We start from the raw sequence: 21,493 nt of genomic DNA, 5'->3' as shown, positions 1-21,493 counted from the left end.
TCATTTACTCTCCCTCTCTTCTCACCCCAGCATAAAGCACATGACCTGGTGTTATGTCATATTAACTACTGTTTCTTCAATTACTCTCCCTCTCTTCTCACCCCAGCATAAAGCACATGACCTGGTGTTATGTCATATTAACTACTGTTTCTTCAATTACTCTCCCTCTATTCTCACCCCAGCATAAAGCACATGACCTGGTATTATGTCATATTAACTACTGTTTCTTCATTTACTCTCCCTCTCTTCTCACCCCAGCATAAAGCACATGACCTGGTGTTATGTCATATTAACTACTGTTTCTTCATTTACTCTCCCTCTCTTCTCACCCCAGCATAAAGCACATGACCTGGTGTTATGTCATATTAACTACTGTTTCTTCAATTACTCTCCCTCTCTTCTCACCCCAGCATAAAGAACATGACCTGGTGTTATGTCATATTAACTACTGTTTCTTCATTTACTCTCCCTCTCTTCTCACCCCAGCATAAAGCACATGACCTGGTGTTATGTCATATTAACTACTGTTTCTTCAATTACTCTCCCTCTCTTCTCACCCCAGCATAAAGCACATGACCTGGTGTTATGTCATATTAACTACTGTTTCTTCAATTACTCTCCCTCTATTCTCACCCTAGCATAAAGCACATGACCTGGTATTATGTCATATTAACTACTGTTTCTTCATTTACTCTCCCTCTCTTCTCACCCCAGCATAAAGCACATGACCTGGTGTTATGTCATATTAACTACTGTTTCTTCATTTACTCTTCCTCTCTTCTCACCCCAGCATAAAGCACATGACCTGGTGTTATGTCATAATAACTACTGTTTCTTCAATTACTCTCCCTCTCTTCTCACCCCAGCATAAAGCACATGACCTGGTGTTATGTCATATTAACTACTGTTTCTTCATTTATTCTCCCTCTCTTCTCACCCCAGCATAAAGCACATGACCTGGTGTTATGTCATATTAACTACTGTTTCTTCAATTACTCTCCCTCTCTTCTCACCCCAGCATAAAGCACATGACCTGGTATTATGTCATATTAACTACTGTTTCTTCAATTACTCTCCCTCTCTTCTCACCCCAGCTTAAAGCACATGACTTTGTGTTATGTCATATTAACTACTGTTTCTTCATTTACTCTCCCTCTCTTCTCACCCCAGCATAAAGCACATGACCTGGTGTTATGTCATATTAACTACTGTTTCTTTATTTACTCTCCCTCTCTTCTCACCCCAGCATAAAGCACATGACCTGGTGTTATGTCATATTAACTACTGTTTCTTCAATTACTCTCCCTCTCTTCTCACCCCAGCATAAAGCACATGACCTGGTGTTATGTCATATTAACTACTGTTTCTTCATTTCCTCTCCCTCTCTTCTCACCCCAGCATAAAGCACATGACCTGGTGTTATGTCATATTAACTACTGTTTCTTCATTTACTCTCCCTCTCTTCTCACCCCAGCATAAAGCACATGACCTTGTGTTATGCCATATTAACTACTGTTTCTTCAATTACTCTCCCTCTCTTCTCACCCCAGCATATAGCACATGACCTGGTGTTATGTCATATTAACTACTGTTTCTTCATTTACTCTCCCTCTCTTCTCACCCCAGCATAAAGCACATAACCTGGTGTTATGTCATATTAACTACTGTTTCTTCAATTACTCTCCCTCTCTTCTCACCCCAGCATAAAGCACATGACCTGGTGTTATGTCATATTAACTACTGTTTCTTCATTTACTCTCCCTCTCTTCTCACCCCAGCATAAAGCACATGACCTGGTGTTATGTCATATTAACTACTGTTTCTTCATTTATTCTCCCTCTCTTCTCACCCCAGAATAAAGCACATGACCTGGTATTACGTCATATTAACTACTGTTTCTTCAATTACTCTCCCTCTCTTCTCACCCCAGCATAAAGCACATGACCTGGTGTTTTGTCATATTAACTACTGTTTCTTCATTTACTCTCTCTCTCTTCTCACCCCAGCATAAAGCACATGACCTGGTGTTATGTCATATTAACTACTGTTTCTTCAATTACTCTCCCTCTCTTCTCACCCCAGCATAAAGCACATGACCTGGTGTTATGTCATATTAACTACTGTTTATTCAATTGCTCCTCCTCCCTCTTCACCCCAGCATAGAACACATGACCTGGTATTATGTCATTAATTACTGTTTCTTCAAATGCTCCAGTCTTCCTCCTCACCTCAACATAGAACACATCGCCTGCTATTATGTCATATTAATTAAAGTTTCTTCAACTGCTCCTCCTCCCTCCTCACCCCAGCATAAAGCACATGACCTGGTATTATTTCATATTAATTAAAGTTTCTTCAATTCCTCATCCTCCTTTCTCACCTCAACATAGAACACATGACTTGTTATTATGTCATAAAATACTGTTTCTTCCATTGCTTATGTCATTAATTTAAAAATTGTTATTTTACCATAAATGTTTTTAACGAGGTAGTTTGACGAGGAAGAGTTAACAATGGAAGGTAAAAAGATGGAGCTTTTAGAAGATGCATCCAGGTACAGTACATAAACATGTATATTATAATATTGATTCGTAGTACAGTACTAACTAACCTAACACTGTACCTTAAACTTCCCAAAATGAAACCTTTTTTTTCATTTCATATTCTGGAATTTCACAGTTATGTAAAAAATAATAATTCATTAACATACATTTAATTCGTCAAGATTGTTTGGTTGTTTTATTGGTTGAGAAAGAAAACAAATTAAATGAAACTAAAATAACTCAAAACTCATTTTGCGAAATTGATAACATTCAAATTAAAAATGATTTATTGTTTTCATAAGGTTATATTGGATGCCAGCTCCTCCTAAAATGGATATACCATCAGCATTCATTCAGAGCACACTGTTTCCAACTTTCCACGGCACAGCAAACTATCCCGAGAGTGAGCGTACCACAAGTGCCGGGAACCTGACAGAAGATGCGGAAATAGAAGTGGCTTCGGCATGGGACGAAGGCGATTCAGAGAATAAAATGTTGAAGGAAAGGTATGAAAATTATGAAAAGGTTTCAAGAATTCTTTTCTGTGAGAGGAAGAAAACCTCCTGGAATCATTGTACATACTATTATTTTATTGTGATTTTGTGAATAAATGTATTTGTATAAAACCCTTCCCCCTCAACTAAAACATTTTTAACTACCAATCTTTAAATAACAATCAAGTTTATAATTAGTATTTTTAAAGCACAATTTTGAGACATTTTAAACCCACCCCAAACACCCACATTTTTGCCCACGATTTAGATATTTATTATATATAAAAATATATATAATAAATATTTAAATTACTACCGTATTTGAGAACATCACATCAGTGTCCTAGACTAACTAAGTAAGTAAGTTTGATAGTGTAGACAGAGCTTTAAACAAATGTTTGCTATTGCAAGCATCCATACACATGGGGTATCAAAATGATCGGAGACTGGTGGGGGAGAGGACATTAGGATTTTTTTTTAAACATACTTATTTTATGTTTTCTTTACTAGTTTGACAAAAAAAGTGTGATGTGCCCAAATATGGTAGTGATATGACGACCTCGTGTCCATATATTTTGGGCACATCAAAGTTTTTGACACATAAAGTTTGATAGTGTAGACTGAGCTTTAAATATTATTTTTGTAGAATTCTTAATAGAAGACATGGCTCAGCGACTGATTTGACAGAATTTATGTGTTTTAAAAAGAAACAAGCTATTCAAGATTTATCAAAGGATGACAGCAAATTTCAGAATCAAGACGATGTATTAGCCTCTAGTTCTGGTATATTTTATTATTTTATAACCCTAGAGGTTCATTCAGTTTATGTAATTTTAAATTAGATTGACTTGAAATTATTGAATTAATAATAGAATAAGATAATAGATATTAAATAGCTGTTCAACCAATAAAACTTACTCCCCAGACAAAAGTTGTCTAATATATCTGGGTTTTCCAGAAATTAATGCTGACAAAAGTTGTTTGGACCTTTTAAATAGCCTGGTTTTGGAGTTTCCGGTTTTCGGCGGTTTCAGCATCGGGACAGTCGACTGTAGTGTATAAAGTAACAACAATAAAAAAATAATATTTTACGAAACAATTGTTAAACTTTTCATGTCATAGGTCATTCAAGTTCAAGTAGAAGCAACTTAAACTATTCCGACTATTTTTACAATACAACTAAAGAAGTGAAACAGGAAAGCAACACAGATGTCATGATGTATAATAGCAATACAATAAGGTAGTATTATACATTTATTATTCTTATTATCATTTGAATAAACTCACAAACACAATATTGTCAGTGGCGCATCCTTTGTTCTCCCTCCCACCTGTTATACTGTAATTATTTTTATCCCACCATAATATAATTTTCAACATTTTGCAGATTTATTTATTTATTATTAAAATGTTAAATTGTATTAGTGTTATTATTTATACACATTTCGATTTTGTACCAATGCCTACATATTATGATCCTTCCCTGATTATTGCCCACTGAGGACGTTTTTTTTAACTTAGAGGAAGATTTTGGTGAGGATTAAAGTGAGGATTTTTTAGAAGATTTAGGGGAAGATTTAGGCGATGATTTGGGAGAAGATTGAGGAGAAGATTTAGGGGAGGATTTTTTAGAGGATTTAGGAGAGGATTTAGGTGATGATTTAGGAGAGGATTTAGGAGAAGTTTTTGGTGAGGATTTGGGAGAAGATTTAGGTGAGGATTTGGGAGAAGATTTAGGTGAGGATTTGGGAGAAGGTTTAGGTGAGGATTTGGGAGAAGATTTAGGTGAGGATTTAGGAGAAGATTTAGGTGAGGATTTAGGGGAAGATTTAGGTGAGGATTTTGGAGAAGATTTAGGTGATGTTTTAGAGTATTTTTCAATTGGTTTAAGTAATCTGAATTCACCACTTTTCTGTTTTTCACCAGTTTTTTTTATCCCACATCCCTTTAATAGATCTTCATTTTCTTGTCCTATACCAGCTAACATTAAACCTCTACCATCCTTTCTGACAATATTCTGTATTTTTTTAACCATTTCATCATTGTACTTTGTTGCCGAATCTACAAAAATTGCATCAACAGTGTTTAAATTTGTAGCGTTTACATAAGACACTATAAATCCCCATTTTATCAGGTTTTCCATTTGTGGTTTGTGATCCTGTTTACTGTCTGCCACCTGCATGATACCAACTTTAGGTCGACAAATACCTGGTGCAAACCACTTGAAGATGTTTCGCATCAGCCGTGGCCAACCCATCATCTCATTAGGCTCTGAAAGAAAGTATTTGTGCCCCATTTGTACAACTCTGCCTTTACCCCAGGGAGCGCCTGCTATGATAAGTTTGTTCTTCCTATACACAAGTGGAAATGCGTTGTCAGTGGTTGTGTAAACGGCTGGATATTTTGGCTCTTCAACTGACAAGTTTAGCAAGACACCTCTTGTGATGAATTCTTGATTCTGTTTCTACAAAGAGTAGTAGAATGTCAGTAGCATGGTTGGCATAAAAAAGCTAAATTCCACCTACTTTTTTTTATGTTACAAAAAATGTGATATGCCCATATATGGACATGATGATGTCATAACACTACCATATTTGAACATATCACTACCATATATGAGCACATCACACTTGTTTTGTCAAACTAGTTTGATAGTGTAGACAGAGCTTTAATAACAATAATATTTCCACCAGTGTTGATCTGGGACAGACAGAAACTGGTAATCCTGAGATTATTATTTTCAAAAACTTTGATAAAGTAAATTTATTTCTTACCTTTGTTGAAGTCATGATTGTACACTATTGTTTAATTTCTATAATATTGCCTCAGGGAAATCTGAAATAGATTTTTACTTGTATCAAGACCTCAGATTTTAGATAGTCAGTTTCAGCATTGTGTCGTTTGCACCAAAGTTCAACAGCATGTATTTCATATTTGTACCATTTGTTAATGTTAGTTTCCGAGTATAATACCATCATGTTGATATGTAAACAAACGTGCCGATGATAATGATACTTCATATATTAAGCTTCAAATATTATTATAATGCATTTTAAATTTATTTTTGTGTTCGTAATTTGTATTCTACTAGCTCCTCCCACTTCAGCACTGATTTCTAGGTATTTGTTATTTATTAAATAAAATGATGATACTTGACAGATGAATTGAGCTTAAATATTTATTTTTAATTTTATGGATGTAATTGTACTAGACAGATGTGGGTGGGGACAAAATCTTATGCCAAGTCTAAAGCCTATTATAAAATCTTCCATGCAGCTTATTTTCAACACAGTAAATACCAAAGAAACTCTGGATAACATTTTTATCCAACCCACCCTTAACATTTGGCGACCACTCCTCTAGATATATGTCTGGTCTGTTCTTATAGAATACAGTAGGTGAGCATTTTGGAGAATATTTATTTTTTCAAATTTATCTACATTGGTAGTAGCAGTCTAAATTCACCACTTGTTTGTGTTTCACCTGTTCTGTGTATCCCACATCCCTTTAATAGATCTTCATTTTCTTGCCCTATACCAGCTAACATTAAACCTTTACCATTCTTCTTCACAATAGTCTGAATTTTATTAACCATCTCATCATCGTACTCTGTTGCCGAATCTGCAAAAATTGCATCAACAGTGTTTAAATTTGTGGCGTTTACATAAGACACTATAAATCCCCATTTTGTCAGATTTTCCATTTGTGGTTTATGATCCTGTTTACTGTCTGCTACCTGCACAATACCAACTTTAGGTCGACAAATACCTGGTGCAAACCACTTGAAGATGTTTCGCATTAACCGTGGCCAACCCATAGTCTCATTAGGCTCTGAAAGAAAGTATTTGTGCCCCATTTGTACAACTCTGCCTTTACCCCAGGGAGCTCCTGCGATTATGAGTTTGTTCTTTCTGTACACAAGTGGAAATGCATTGTCAGTGGTTGTGAAGACTGATGGATGTATTGGTTTTTCTACAATCAAGTTTGTCCAGATGCCCCTAATGATGAACTCTTGATTCTGTGTCAAATAATAGAATGGAATTGATATGATTTGCGTAAAAGAGCTACTCTCCTCCTCTTTACTTTCCCTGGGCTAATTGCTTAGATTTTGTCTTCTTCCCATCTCCTAAAATGAATCCAAGAGTGTTCCCACCATTGTGTTCAGCTGAGGCAGACAGAAATTAAAATTTTTAAAAAAGACAGAAAAAAAGATTATTTCTTACCTTTTTTGAAGTCATAGTTGTATAATATATTTGTTTCTATCTAATGGTAGTACAGCCTCAAGGTAGATCTGAAATAGAATTTTACTACTACTAAAAATGTTTCAAAGCCTTATAAAATGTTGAAAATTCTACCTTTGAAAAAAGACATTAATTTTCGCTACAACCAATTCATCATTTGTATGAATACAAAATGACAAGAAAAAAAATTGTAATGGTAATACTGTACTTAATCTTTTTTTGGAAAACATCGTCATTTTTAACGAGCTTAATTATGGTAAAGTTTAAGTATTTTTAGTTAATTTTTATGCTGACATTGCACATTCTAGCTCCTCCCATTTATCAGCAATGGTTTCTGCCTATTTGACCGTCAATTTAATTAGTAAACAAATTAGCCGATGATAATACTTGTGACAATTGTTTCAAGATTAAATATATTTTTAGTTTATTTTTGTGTTAATGCATTCTAGCTCCTCATCAATACTGGTTTCCACGTATTTCACCATTAATTTTATTCATAAACAAACTAATTATGACAATTGGACAATTGTTTGACTTTGAGTTTAAATATTTATTTCAATTTCCACCATGCTAGTGATCTGTTTTTATTTTAATGTATTCCATCTCCTTTGGCTATGAACGACTTAGTAACTAGTTGAGGATGAAATTTGATTTTTTATTTCAAATGAAAATTTATTTTATTTCTGTAAACTTTCACTCATCCTGTGTTAAGCTATGCTTTGTGCTTTCATAGTATTCAAGAAGTACTTAACTTCAGCCAATATATTATGGTGATTAATATTAATTAATAATAATATTAATATTGAAGAAGTACTTAGTTTCCACCAACACCTGAGCCGCCTGCACCACCTGAGCCTCCAGCTCCACCTGAGCCGCCAGCACCACCTGTGCCTCCAGCTCCACCTGAACCACCAGCTACACCTGAACCACCATCTCCACCAGCACCACCCCCACCAGCACCACCCGAGCCCCCATCATCAACAGGTGTTATGCCAGTACCTGGCTTAGCTAGTTGTAATGATTCACCTCTTGCTGCCCGGTTGCTTGTAATTTTCATCCCACAATCTAACAATATGTCATTTCCAGATGGGTTTACATTGCCGTTATTATGACCAATTATGAAAACTCCTTTACCTTTGTTCTGTACAAGATCTGTGATTTTATCAAGACTTTATCATACTTAGTTGATGTATCTGCAAGAAATGCATCCATTTTGTCTAGCTCTGTCAAACTACTTACATGAGATATGATGAATCCAAATGTGGTCATGTTATCGTAATGTTTTTTATAATATTCTTGTTTTTTGACCTTGAGTATTCCAATTTTAGGTCTGCAGATATCAGGGGCTAACCACTTATATACGTTTCGTGAAAATCTGGGCCATCCTGTTTTCTCTTCAAACTCTTTTGATATGTATTGTCTGTGTGAGACAGCAACAATTCGGCCTTTTCCAAAGTGTGTTCCAGCTGCAATCAGCTCCTTCTGTTTGCTGTAAACCAATGGGAATGCTTCTTTCGATATCTTCATGATTGATGGTACATTCGTATTTGCAGCCAATTTCTCAACTCCTTTGAACAGAAATTCTTGCGATGTTGCCTTCTGTAGTGAATAAAGTACAGGATTACAGTAAAGACCTTTGGGCTGGAAAATTGTTTTTGTTTTCAATACAATAGTGTACAGTTCTTTCTGTACACAAGTGGAAGTGGTTGTGTGAACTGATGGATGTATTGTCCAGGTGCCCCTTATGATGAACTCTTGATTGTGTTTCAAATAATAGAATGTCAGTGATATGATTGGCGTAAAAGAGCTACATCTCCTCCTCTTTATTTTCCCTGGGCTAATTGCTTAGATTTTGTCTTCTTCCCATCCCCTAAAATGAATCCCAAAGTGGGGGGCAGACAGAAATTAAAATTTAAAAAAAAAACCAGAAAAAAAAGATTATTTCTTACCTTTTTTGAAGTCATAGTTGTATAATATATTTGTTACTATCTAATGGTAGTTTACAGCCTCAAGGTAGATCTGAAATAGAGTTTTACTACTACTAAAAATGTTTTAAAGCCTTATAAAATGTTTGTTGAAAATTCTACCTTTGAAAAAAAGACATTAATTTTCGCTACAACCAATTCATCATTTGTATGCATACAAAATGACAAGAAAAAAAATTGTAATATAATACTTACATCTTGTTTTGGACAACATCGTCATTTTTAACGAGCTTAATGGTAATGATACAGTAGATAAAAAGTTTAAGTATTTTTAGTTAATGTTTATGTTGACATTGCACATTTGTAGCTCCTCCCATTTATCAGCAATGGTTTCTTCGTATTTGACCGTCAATTTAATTAGTAAACAAATTAGCAGATGATGATACTTGACAATGGTTTTTACTTCAAGATTAAATATATTTTTAGTTTATTCTTGTGTTAATGCATTGTTCAAGTTCAAGTTCAAGTTCAAATTTATTCACATAATGCAAACATGTACAAAATATAAAAGATACAAGTGGTTGGAAATTAAGTAAATAATAGTTGCATTATGCCTGGAGAATACCATTTAAACCCCAAGGGGCTTTAAGCCTGGATCCACCAGAAAGAATAAAAAAGTTAAAAATAATAATAATAAGCAAAGTGAAGGTACGCTACTGACAGACAGGGACGGACATGTACGACGATACAAACACAACAAGGACGACAGGAAGGACAAACTGTATTTATATGAGTTGCCTAATTAAATTTAATTATAATTTATTAATATGATCAAAATAATTAATTTACTTTATATTTTGATATTAGATAAGATTTGTAGTTTATTTTTAGAGTATTATTTGTTTTGCTATTAGTTATTGACGGATTAAGAGAGTTCCAGAGTAGGGGACCGGTATGTAGTATAGAGTTAAGTATTTGCTTACTGCTATAGTTTTTGGAAATGTAGTTGTTTGCGTTCCTAGTGTTATATTTGTGTAGTTCGTTATTTTTAGTGAAGAAACCGTTGAAAGTGGATGGAAGTTTGTTATTTGAGTACCTAAACATGAAGAGGGCAGTTTGCAATTTATTAATGTCAAAAATGTTTAGGGTATTTAGGGTGTGAAAAAGAGGTTTAGAGTGGGAGAGGTATTTTGAGAGAGTGCAAATGCGAAGGGCCTTTTTTTGGAGTTTGAAAAGTTTGTCTATTTTGGTTGTTTCCGTGCTGGTCCATGGACAGAGAGTTCGATGTTTTGAGTTAGTGGCTGCCCATGCAATGTTGCAGTAAGAGAGATGTGGAAGTATTAGAGTATTATATAAAGAAAAAAGGATGTTAGACGGAAGAGTGAATTTAAGTTTATTTAGTATGCCAATAGTTCTTGAAATTTTGTTTGATATGTTATTAATATGGAGATTCCAGTTCAGTTTATTATCAATAATTACACCAAGAAAATGGGTGTGGTCGACTGGTTTGATGGGTATATTATCGATATAGATATTTGTATTTGTAGCATTATTATTGTTTTTATTTCCGGAAAAGTGAATGTAATTTGTTTTGCTGATGTTTAAACCAGTTTGAAACGTTTCGGATTTCTCGGTTGAAAGTTTGAATTAAAGTGTTAGGATCTGGGCTGGAGAGAAAGATATTAGTGTCATCTGCAAATAGAACATAAGAGAAATAGTTTGAGGCATAAATCAGATCATTTATGTAGATTAGGAAGAGAAGGGGACCAAGAATAGAACCTTGAGGAACGCCACATTTAACAGGAAGGATGTCAGAGGAGTGAGAATTAAAAGAAGTGAATTGCATTCTGTCTTGAAGGTAGTTAGTAATTAGGGATAAAGGAATTCCACGGATGCCATAGTGGTTAAGTTTAGATAAGAGGATTGAATGGTCAATAGTGTCAAAAGCTTTGGATAGGTCGAGGAATAGGCCAATGGTGTGATGTTTATTTGATAGTGCGACAGAAATTTTATTTTGGATGTCAAGAAGTGCGAGATCAGTGGAGTGTTGTAAGCGGAAGCCATACTGGTTGTTTTGAAGAATGTTATGGGTAGAGAAGAAATGATAAAGTCTGTCATAGATAATGCGTTCTAGTATTTTAGAAAAGCAAGGTAGGAGAGAGATAGGTCGATAGTTTGAGAAGGAATGTGGGTCGTTCTTTTTGAAAACGGGGATTACTTTAGCAGTTTTTAGGGAGGATGGAAAAATACCAGTAGAAAGAGAAAGATTAAAAATATGAGTAAGGGGACCGGCAATAAATGGTGCAATATCTTTTAAAACCTTAGGGTCAATGTCATCCGGCCCAGAGCTTTTGCCATTTTTAAATTTTGATGTGATGTCGAGAATTTCTTTGCTAGAGGTGGGGGAGAAGAAGATAGAGTCTTTGGTGGGGTTGTTGAGAAAGTCAGAGAAATTTCCACTGTTGGATTGGATTTTTGAAGCAAGCTTGGGGCCAATTTCAGTAAAATATTGATTAAATTTGGTAGCAATTTCAATGGGATCAGTTAATATAATGTTGTCATTTAGAAAAAATGTGGCTGTTGTCTTTTGGATGTTTTTCCCTAAGATATTATTGATTGTTTGCCATGTTTTTTTTATGTTGTTTTTGTAATTATCAAATTTATTTGTAAAATGTTGTTTACTTGAAATTCTAATCAGATGGGTAAGTTTATTTCTGAATGTTATATAGTTGGTTTTATTGATTTGGGTAGGTGAATTTATGTATTTTTTATATAGTTTATTTCGAGTATTTATAGATTTTATTATTCCATTTGTTATCCAAGGTTTGTTTAGTTTGCGTTTATTTATTTTAATTTTTGTCCTTGGAATATTAGTATTGTATAATAAAGAAAATTTATCATGGAATGATTTATATGATTCCTCCGCAGAGTTGTTTTCATATACCTCATTCCAGTTTGTGTTGATTGAATTGACACCTAATGATGCAATTGTTTTAGAATTAATTTTTCTTGTGGAGTACGTATTTTTAATTTGTATCTGACGAGTATGAGAGTTAACATTGGGATTATTTGGTATTTGGAATATTGGGAAGTGATCGGTGATGTCGTTGTATAGTATACCTGGAGTAAGTTTATGGTCAAGAACATTGGAAAATATGTTATCAATAAGGGTAGAGGATTTGGTAGTAATTCGGGTGGGTTTATCAATGAGAGGGTAAAAGGATGCAGAGTACATGATGTTTAAAAATTCATTAGTGGGACTATGTGTTGTATGTTTGAGAAGGTCAAGGTTAAAGTCGCCACAAACAAACGAGTGTTTTTTTTCACGTGACGCCATGTCAATGCATGTTGAGAGGTTGTTTAAAAAGGGATGGGTGGAACTATTGGGTGGTCTGTATATAATACCTACTATGCTATTTTTAAGTTCATTTTCAACTTCGATAAAGAGGGATTCATATGTTGGATTGGACGGTAAATTGATGTCGGTTCTAATTTTAAAGTTTAAATCATTTGAAATATAGAGGGCGACCCCTCCACCTTTTCTATCTAGCTCGTCATTTATCAATCCTGTTTTCCAAGTATTTCACCATTAATTTTATTCATAAACAAACTAATTATGACAATTGGACAATCGTTTAACTTTGAGTTTAAATATTTATTTCAATTTCCACCATGCTATAGTGATCTGTTTTTATTTTAATGTATTCCGTCTCCTTTGGCTATGAGCAGCTTTAGTAATTTTAATTTGTTGAGGATTTGTGAAATTGTTCCATTTTTATTTCAAATGAAAATTTATTTCACTCATCCTGGATTAAGCTACTGTATGCTTGAAGAAGTACTTAGTTTCCACCAGCACCTGAGCCGCCAGCTCCACCTGAGCCGCCTTCACCACCTGAGCCGCCAGCTCCACCTGCGCCACCAGCACCACCTGAGCCGCCAGCTCCACCTGAGCCGCCAGCACCACCTGAGCCCCCATCACCACCTGAGCCCCCATCACCAGCAGGTGTTATGCCAGTACCTGGCTTAGCTAGTTGTAGTGATTCACCACTTGCTGCCCGGTTGCTTGTAATTTTCATCCCACAATCTAGCAATATGTCATTTCCAGATGGGTTTACATTGCCGTTATTATGACCAATTATGAAAACTCCTTTACCTTTGTTCTGTACAAGATCTGTGATTTTATCAAGAACATCTTTATCATACTTAGTTGATGTATCTGCAAGAAATGCATCCATTTTGTCTAGCTCTGTCAAACTACTTACATGAGATACGATGAATCCAAATGTGGTCATGTTATCATAATGTTTTTTATAATATTCTTGATCTTTGACCTTGAGTATTCCAATTTTAGGTCTGCAGATATCAGGGGCTAACCACTTATATACGTTCCGTGAAAATCTTGGCCATCCTGTTTTCTCTTCAAACTCTTTTGATATGTATTGTCTGTGTGAGACAGCAATCATTCGGCCTTTTCCAAAGTGTGTTCCGGCTGCAATCACCTCTTTCTTTTTGCTGTAAACCAAGGGGAATGCCTCTTTCGATATCTTCATGATTGATGGTACATTCGTATTTGCAGCCAATTTCTCAACTCCTTTGAAAAGTAATTCTTGCGATGTTGCCGTCTATAATGAATAAAGTACAGAATTACAGTTAACTCAGTTAATTAAGACCTTTGGGCTGGAAAATTGTTTCAATACAATGCAGCCCCTCCTTTGGGACATCCCTATTAAGGGTAAACTTTTCTTGGACCTGAAGTTGTCTCCTCCCTGAGCTGAGTTTTTTAAACTATTCTTTATTATGTTTGTGCCATTAGTTTGATGTAGGTACTGGGTACTTTTACCGTTTCCTAAGTCCCTATTTCCAACCCATGTGCCTTATAAGTAGCTAAAAACACCCTTTTAACATTCATGGTTGATGGTGTACTTTACCTTCTCAGATGCCATTCCAAACTTTACTACAAATGTTGCCCAATGCAAATCTCTAGAAAACAAACATTTGTGAAATTTTTTCAATAGAAATTTTGGATGAAAATGTGTATTTTAAATAGGAATTGTTTGTTATTGGTCTATTGAATAAATATCCAAGCTGTTGCTTAATTAAGATGTCTGAGGACCACAACATATCTGAAATATCCAAGAACACTTCTATAAAGAGTTTGGAGAGTTCCGTATAAGATACCCCTGTACCATAAAAGACCCATTGGTGGTTTAATTGTAGAATATTTTCATATCAAGTAGTGGAGCTGTAGCTTTAGTGGTAAAACGCTTGCCTTCTAATTCCAAGGTTCAGGGTTGTAACTCACGACTCTTTCAACTCCACTTCTAAGCCTCAAATGAGACTTAGTTTTAAGCATGATAAATATAAAATAGTTTATCCATTTTGTAATTGGTGAGTTTGTGCTTGCTGTTGCATGCGTTATAAAATAAATAAAAAAAAAAAAAAGATTCGAATCTCATTTGAAGAGACTTTTTCTTATTATCTTATCTTCACCATTAATTAATTATATTGCTGTTTCTCTAGTATAGTGTTTATATAGAATTTATATAGAATAATAAACAATATTTTCAAACTCTTGCAGATTTTCTCATATTGATTGTTTTAGATATTAATTAACATCTAATAATGAATTAAGTATAAAGTTCACATATTTTCTAGGGCGGTGTTCAAACGTAAATAAGTGACATACTTCACCTTGTTAATGCAAATTTCTTGGCAATTACATTCAATCACATGTGGTAGCTTCCGACATACGTCTACACCATTTGCTTTGTGTATAATTAATAGTATGTAAACTTGAAATAGTATGGAACACACACACCCGTAACTATTACTACTATATGATGATACTGGTTAATATTTGACAGACTATTGATTAAGTACAAGTGAAGTGTTGTATGCATTCTCTCAACCACTCCCATTTCATCATAATACCTTTAACCATTTTTCCAAATCTGTTTTAATATTATCAAAGAACTTGTTTGGTAAAGTTTGAAAAAGGTCTGTAAATGTATGTTTCAAAGGTGGGCAGATAACCTATTTTCTTTGACATTATATACTGTACAACTGAATGGAGAATGGGTTCATGGTCGAGCGGTTAAGACAGTGGAACCGTATGTAGCCATACCATCGGCAAGGGTTCAAGCAAGGCTCACTCACGCCATGATTCTGGTGGTAGAAGGAGTTTTCTCGGATAGAGACTATAAACCTTAGGTCCAGTGTATACACCTAGCTCATGTGCACTTAAAAGAATCTATTACATCTTTGGAGATGAGTAGGGGTTACCCTGGTGTGCTAGTACACACACAGCCAATGGGCCCTCTGTGAGACCAATTCTTGGTCACCAGTATAAATAACAAATATAAAAAAAAAAATGTCTGTGTTGATATTAAATTTGAAAAGAATTTGTTTAGATCATGTCACCAATCCTTGAGGTTTGTGCTACCGTCGTTGGGATGAATGAAATAACACAAATGAAATAAAAAATATATACAGTATAAACTTCATGTTATTTATTCATATATACACCTTACAATAAATGACAATGACATAAATTATTAGATTGTACAATAATGTAAACACAGTATATAGTATAAATAATGTTTTTCTTTAATAGTCTCCTTGCAGATTTGTTAACATTAAACCTCTGACATCTGATTAGACTATTTTGAACTCCAAATTTTTTTTTAAATTTATTTTTTTTTAATTTATTCAATTTTCTGCCATACACAATATAAAGAAGACAAAACAAGTATAAAAGGCAAGGAAAGACCAAACAGGTGCTAAACAACTATGCTAGTTGGTCAACCCAGAACGGAGCACACAGAAATAAAAAAACCCCAAAAACACAAATTTCGTTCTACATTTAAAGCATCTACGAGAAAGCGACCAACTAAACACATTTTCAATATCAAAATGTAAACATGTTATAGTAAATGATTAATATTAGTTCTCAATTCTTACATTCACAATCATGTGTGATTAATTATGTTATCATTTTGAACTAGTTGCAATCTTCACTGGCTTGAGTAGTTTTTTTGCATCATAAGCAACATATTCAGTTGTTACTGTGATTCCGCAATCGAACAAAAGACCATTTGCGTAGTTATTTGAAGAAGCCCAATTGTGACCAATCAAGAAGACTCCTTTTCCTTTATCCTTCACCAGAGTACGAATTACGTTGAGCACCTCATCATTGTACTTTGTGTATGTATCGCCAAGGAGTACATCAACGGAGTTGAACTCATCTACCTTTTCGACGTACGAACTGATAAACCCATATTTTTTAATTCCTTCAAGGTGACCTTCGTATTTGTTTGAACCCAGTCGGAGTATTCCAACTTTAGGCCGACATATTCCCGGTGCTAACCATTTGTAGATATTGCGGACCAGTCGTGGCCAACCACTAGCTTCATCTGTCACCGACACATATGCTTCGTGAGCCATTTGCACAATTCGACCCTTTCCAAACATTGCTCCTGCCACTGCGATTTTTTCATCTGGCGTCAATATAACAGGAAAAGCATCTCCAACAATACCCAGCCTAGATACAGCACAGTCTAATGGTTTTAGGGGTATGACACCTTTAATAAGAAATTCTTGCGATTTAACCTGTAGAATAGATATGGTTATTTATAATATATTGTAATACAATTTTGATGATACTTGTACCTTTCAGTACCTTGTGTAGAAATAGAGTATACCCCTATTATGAAATGGTTTGTTCCATTCTTAAGGAATCTTTATTTTACAGTATATTTCCTACACTCTTTTTATTATTAGATTATTTTCTTAGTATGTTGACATATTTATAAAGAAGAGAGTACCGGTACTAGTGTAGGCTGGTATGTCGTTTATATGAATGTCGTGTATATTTTTTGTTAAAAGCAAACTTTGACTTTATTTCATATCTTGATAATATAAGGAATGAAAAAAAATATGTTGCCATTTTTTCAAAAGACCTTTAAAGGACCAAATTCAAGATGGCCGCCAACATTCAAATAACCCTATTAAAAATCAGAATATCACCAATAATACAAATTATGAATGTGGAACAAGTCCGTTTTGATGGTATTACTGTACCCATTATACAATCCTAACTATGTAAAGCGATAATCTGTCGGCCATCTTGGATTTCAAAATGGCCGCCACTAAAAATTAAATTCTTTAAATAATTTTTTTTAAATGTGTGCATAAATTGTTGTTTGTACACAATGTTCTAAAATTGTTGTCACTTCTCACAGGATTGTAAACTGTAAATATAAGGCTAAAGTTGTCAATGTCCTGTATAACAGATATATAATACCCCACTATGACTATTAAATTAAATAATCGTTCAAAGTTGGAGTTGCAAAAGTATGGAACAAATTAACAATTTATATCAAATATTCAACATCAATTACGTCTAACTAGAGGGTTAGACCTCTAGTTCGCTAGCTCCCCTCTAGGAAGTGTAAACGAAGGTTCTCGGAAGGATAATGACTCGGGTAATTCTATTATAAATAGTATATACAATATTGTGTGTATAATTAATGTAGATGGGCGTTTATTAGATAGTTGGGTAGGTGGGGGGGGGGGGGGGTGTAGGCGATTATTATTCAAAGTGATGTTTTATTGGGAGGCGTTTATTCAAATAAATACCATCATAATACATTATTTCATTTAAACATCTTTTAAAACTAACTCCCGCGACAGTGTAGGCCGTTTCGGCCCAAGAAGGAAGATGTTTTTAGACTGCTTGCAATATGGGCCCTAATGGGACACAGATAGCCTACAGTTATTCCTGCCAGCTTACTCAATAAAACTCGGCTATCGGGATTTTATTTTTTAACTACTGTACCTTCACACGCGCGGTCCGATCCGAAAATAAACAAAAAACTAAAATAGCTATAGCCACTAACGACCAACTTAACTGAAACCAGGTAGTTGCAAGGTGAACCTGTGAACTCATCGTGAACCTGGAAATTACTTTGACCGCGTACAATTGAAATTGAGTTGAAAATCTACCGATGAATCAGAAATTTTGTTTTAAAACTCTTTATAATATATTCCTAAGATAGAAATATGGAACAATATCGTAATAGTGAAAACTGTTTTACATTTCGCGGTACACCTGAGATAGTTCAGGTAGGTATCCAAGGCAGAAATTTGTTCCAAAGTTTTTCCATTGTGCTCGCCTATGTCAGAATTAACCATAATTTATATATAGATTCTAAATTACAGATCTCATTTCTTTTCATGAACCTGAAACTTGACAGGAGACAGGACCACAATATACAACAAGTGCATTTATAACTTATTGTGAAATCCTGTATAAATATGTTAAATAATAAATGCGTTATTGCTATGTAATTCAATGTCTGAACCTTCAGGGCCATAGTCACCAGTATGGTTGGTAAGTTTTCAACCTGTCAACTTTTGGCAGAAGCTTGAAGGAAATACAGATACACCTCTGCCTATAAATAACCTTGTAAATGAATGAACTCCTACTTCTCATCTTCTACAATCTCAACCAATTTCATTAGATATGTACCCCCTACAGACAGACCAGCATTATACACTGGGTTGATGAGTGCACATGGTTGTGGTATAAAAACTCATGTACTAGGGAAAGACAAGAATGCCTGGTGATGACTCTTGCCCAAGATGAGTGGAGGTGGACAGAGATGACATCAAAAAGCAATTAGTATGTCCACCCGGTGAACTATATGGCTTTTGGACATGTAGCATTGTGAGAATAGTGTTGAGGCAGGTGCTTTTGTTGAAACTGAACTTGTATTACCTATACAACCAGTGACACAAATCGGGACACAAATATCTTAAATGGAAAACATCTGTAAAGGACAAAACCACACTAATTCTGCTTTCTCTCTACAACTTGCTTCTACAAATGCAGACGGAGAAAGAGATTCTAAGTTAAGTATGTATATGAGAGGACATGTATGTGTGGGACTTGCTGGATTTACACCAATTGATCAGGGTCATTGAGCATGGTATCATTGGAATAACACAAATTAATGATTTCATCAGAGCTGGCAAATCTAGTTAACATTTAAAGAGAGATGATATCCCGGTTAATGAAGAATGCTGCAATTCGCACAAAGGTGTTTGTTGGCCATGGCATGATGAAATTGGACAGAAAATGTTTGAGGCATTGGTAAAAGTCTTGTAGAAGGCAAACTGTCTATATGGGATCCTAAGAAAAAGACGAATATTGGCAAAAAAATATATATGACGGTGAATACAGGTGACAAACTTATCAAAGTAAAAGAAGACTCCTATAGAGATTATTTGCCGGTGAAATGAGGTCTTTCAGTTATTTTGCCAATTTGTTTCTGAACAAGGTTGTTGGGAACGGAGATCAGTCTGTGGAAGTTTGATGGATACAGTAGTAGAGAACGAAGGAAGGTCAACTTACTGTATCGCATTCAAGATTAGAAATATTTCATTGAAGGACTTTGGCAGAGTTAGTTGTCATTTAACTGAAGAAGTTTATGAGATGTTTTAATATGAAGAAGTGTACAGTCAGTACTATAGACCTCCTGATGGTCAACATTTTGTGTTAATCACCATGTTGTTGTCATAAGCATATCATTTTGTATATTTCAATCTAATTTTATTTAACAAGTTTTAATAAGAAATTTAACCCATTTAAAAAAAAAATGTTGTTTTATTTGATTTTATGTGATTTCAATCAACGTCATAACTTGCACATGTTTTAATAAGAAATTTAATCCATTTTTTAAAAAATGGCGGCCATTTTGAAATTCAAAATGTCAGAATACTAATGAATATAGGTTTATAATAATTCTTATATAGCAGAGAACCCATATGAACTTAAAATATTATTCATAATGGGTGTTACTTTGTCCAATATGGTACATTTATTGGATATTTTACGTATTGGCGGCCATCTTGGATTTGACACCCTTAAGCTTTTTTAAAAAAATGGCAACATATTTTTTTCATTACTTTACATCCTAAAGACACTAAATCAGCTGGAATTTTGCTTTTAACAAAAAAATGACACGAAATTACATAGTGGCCTACACTATACTTATTTTCATACTTTTGAGGTTGCCATGCTGGTGTTCTTCAGAAAATTCTGCAAAAAAAACATTAATTCTATATTTTTTTATATATAATTTATATATATTGTTTTGAACAGTCATCTCTTCAAACCTGCTACTTAAAAAAGAAATCATAATCATTGATCTGACGAAAACCAAACCGTATGCTTTTTTAATGACATAATTTTGGATTTAATATTACGATATAAAATTGTTATTTCAGAGAGTAAAACATTCCTACTTACAGTTACAGAATAGCTTGTCCAAATTTTTAGTTTCCAAATGAAAGCTCCAGTCTCAACACAGGCAGATAATTGAAACACGATGATTGATAATTAACAATAAATGTTACTGTAATAATTAATAAATTACTCATTTATTAGTTTGTTTATAATGTAATGATCTTAGTTGGTATTTTTTGCAACTGCAATTTTTTGCATTTTGTGCCAATCGGGGCTGGCTTACTGTTATACTGTAAATATAGTTACTGCAGTAAACCGCAGTAGGATAAGTTTGACTTGATCCCTTTATATAAGTGAAATAAAAATTTGGTATGTGAGTGAGTGGCCGAGCAGTTAAGACAGATGGATCCGTAATTACGTAGCCATAACATCGGCAAGGGTTCAAGGGCTCACTCGCTCCATAGTTCTGGTCGTAGGTCCAGTGTACACATAGCTCATGTGCACTTTAAAGAACCTAGTACATCTTTCAAGACGAGCAGCGGGTTACCTCGGTGTACTAGTCCACACACAGCCACTGTCAGACCGGTACCCACATCAACTCCTTTAGGAGCATGGTGTGGAGGGTGGTTGGAGAACCATGACGGCCATCCAGTAATAACCCCGCCAGCCCGGAGAGAAAATAGGCACCGCTGGTAGATAATGCGTATGAGTACTACTGAATCTCGTCTGCTACACCCCTACAACCACCTAGGTCATGGGACAACAAACAAAACGAATATGCACAGTATAGAATGTACATCTTGTCGAATTTATTATTTAAAAACCCCGGATCTGTTTCTGTTGTTATCATCTCTAACTATTATCATCAGCTATCATCAGGAACTAATTGTTATTACTTGTTTTTTAAAATTCATTATCCAGTAAATATTATCAACTACATCACCATCAACAGCATCATCAACTATCATCATCAACAATAGTTATCATCATATATCATCAACTATCATCAACAACAATAATTATCATCATATATCATCAACTA

At 34.6% G+C, this 21,493-nt stretch overlaps 4 protein-coding genes across 5 annotated transcripts in view; 1 reads left to right on the top strand and 3 right to left on the bottom strand.

The window, feature by feature from the left end:
- The window catches only part of LOC140048790 (uncharacterized), a 71,913-nt gene that overhangs the window by 15,192 nt on the left and 35,228 nt on the right, over window positions 1-21,493 (top strand). For both annotated transcript variants that reach the window (XM_072093576.1, XM_072093575.1), the window contains 4 exons: window positions 2,493-2,554; window positions 2,846-3,049; window positions 3,684-3,820; window positions 4,160-4,277. In XM_072093576.1, the coding sequence (XP_071949677.1) occupies window positions 2,493-2,554; window positions 2,846-3,049; window positions 3,684-3,820; window positions 4,160-4,277 (521 nt within the window). The remainder of the gene's footprint in view (window positions 1-2,492; window positions 2,555-2,845; window positions 3,050-3,683; window positions 3,821-4,159; window positions 4,278-21,493) is intronic.
- On the bottom strand, window positions 4,323-6,159 carry LOC140048792 (uncharacterized). The gene is made up of 2 exons (XM_072093578.1): window positions 5,812-6,159; window positions 4,323-5,501 (listed from the first exon to the last, which is right to left on the bottom strand). The coding sequence occupies exons 1-2, from the start codon at window positions 5,824-5,826 to the stop codon at window positions 4,578-4,580; spliced, it is 939 nt and encodes a 312-aa protein (XP_071949679.1). The 5' UTR covers window positions 5,827-6,159; the 3' UTR covers window positions 4,323-4,577.
- Window positions 13,043-14,917, bottom strand: LOC140048862 (uncharacterized). Its single transcript, XM_072093665.1, has 3 exons — window positions 14,895-14,917; window positions 14,132-14,185; window positions 13,043-13,825 (listed from the first exon to the last, which is right to left on the bottom strand). Exons 2-3 carry the CDS (start codon window positions 14,144-14,146, stop codon window positions 13,043-13,045), a joined length of 798 nt encoding a protein of 265 aa, XP_071949766.1. The 5' UTR covers window positions 14,147-14,185; window positions 14,895-14,917.
- On the bottom strand, window positions 15,656-21,195 carry LOC140048793 (TRPM8 channel-associated factor homolog). The gene is made up of 3 exons (XM_072093579.1): window positions 20,515-21,195; window positions 20,269-20,304; window positions 15,656-16,811 (listed from the first exon to the last, which is right to left on the bottom strand). Exons 2-3 carry the CDS (start codon window positions 20,281-20,283, stop codon window positions 16,194-16,196), a joined length of 633 nt encoding a protein of 210 aa, XP_071949680.1. The 5' UTR covers window positions 20,284-20,304; window positions 20,515-21,195; the 3' UTR covers window positions 15,656-16,193.

The sequence above is a fragment of the Antedon mediterranea genome, chromosome 5 (genome assembly GCF_964355755.1).
Source record: "Antedon mediterranea chromosome 5, ecAntMedi1.1, whole genome shotgun sequence".
NCBI lineage: Eukaryota > Metazoa > Echinodermata > Crinoidea > Comatulida > Antedonidae > Antedon > Antedon mediterranea.
This window is presented reverse-complemented; position numbering and strand designations above follow the sequence as displayed.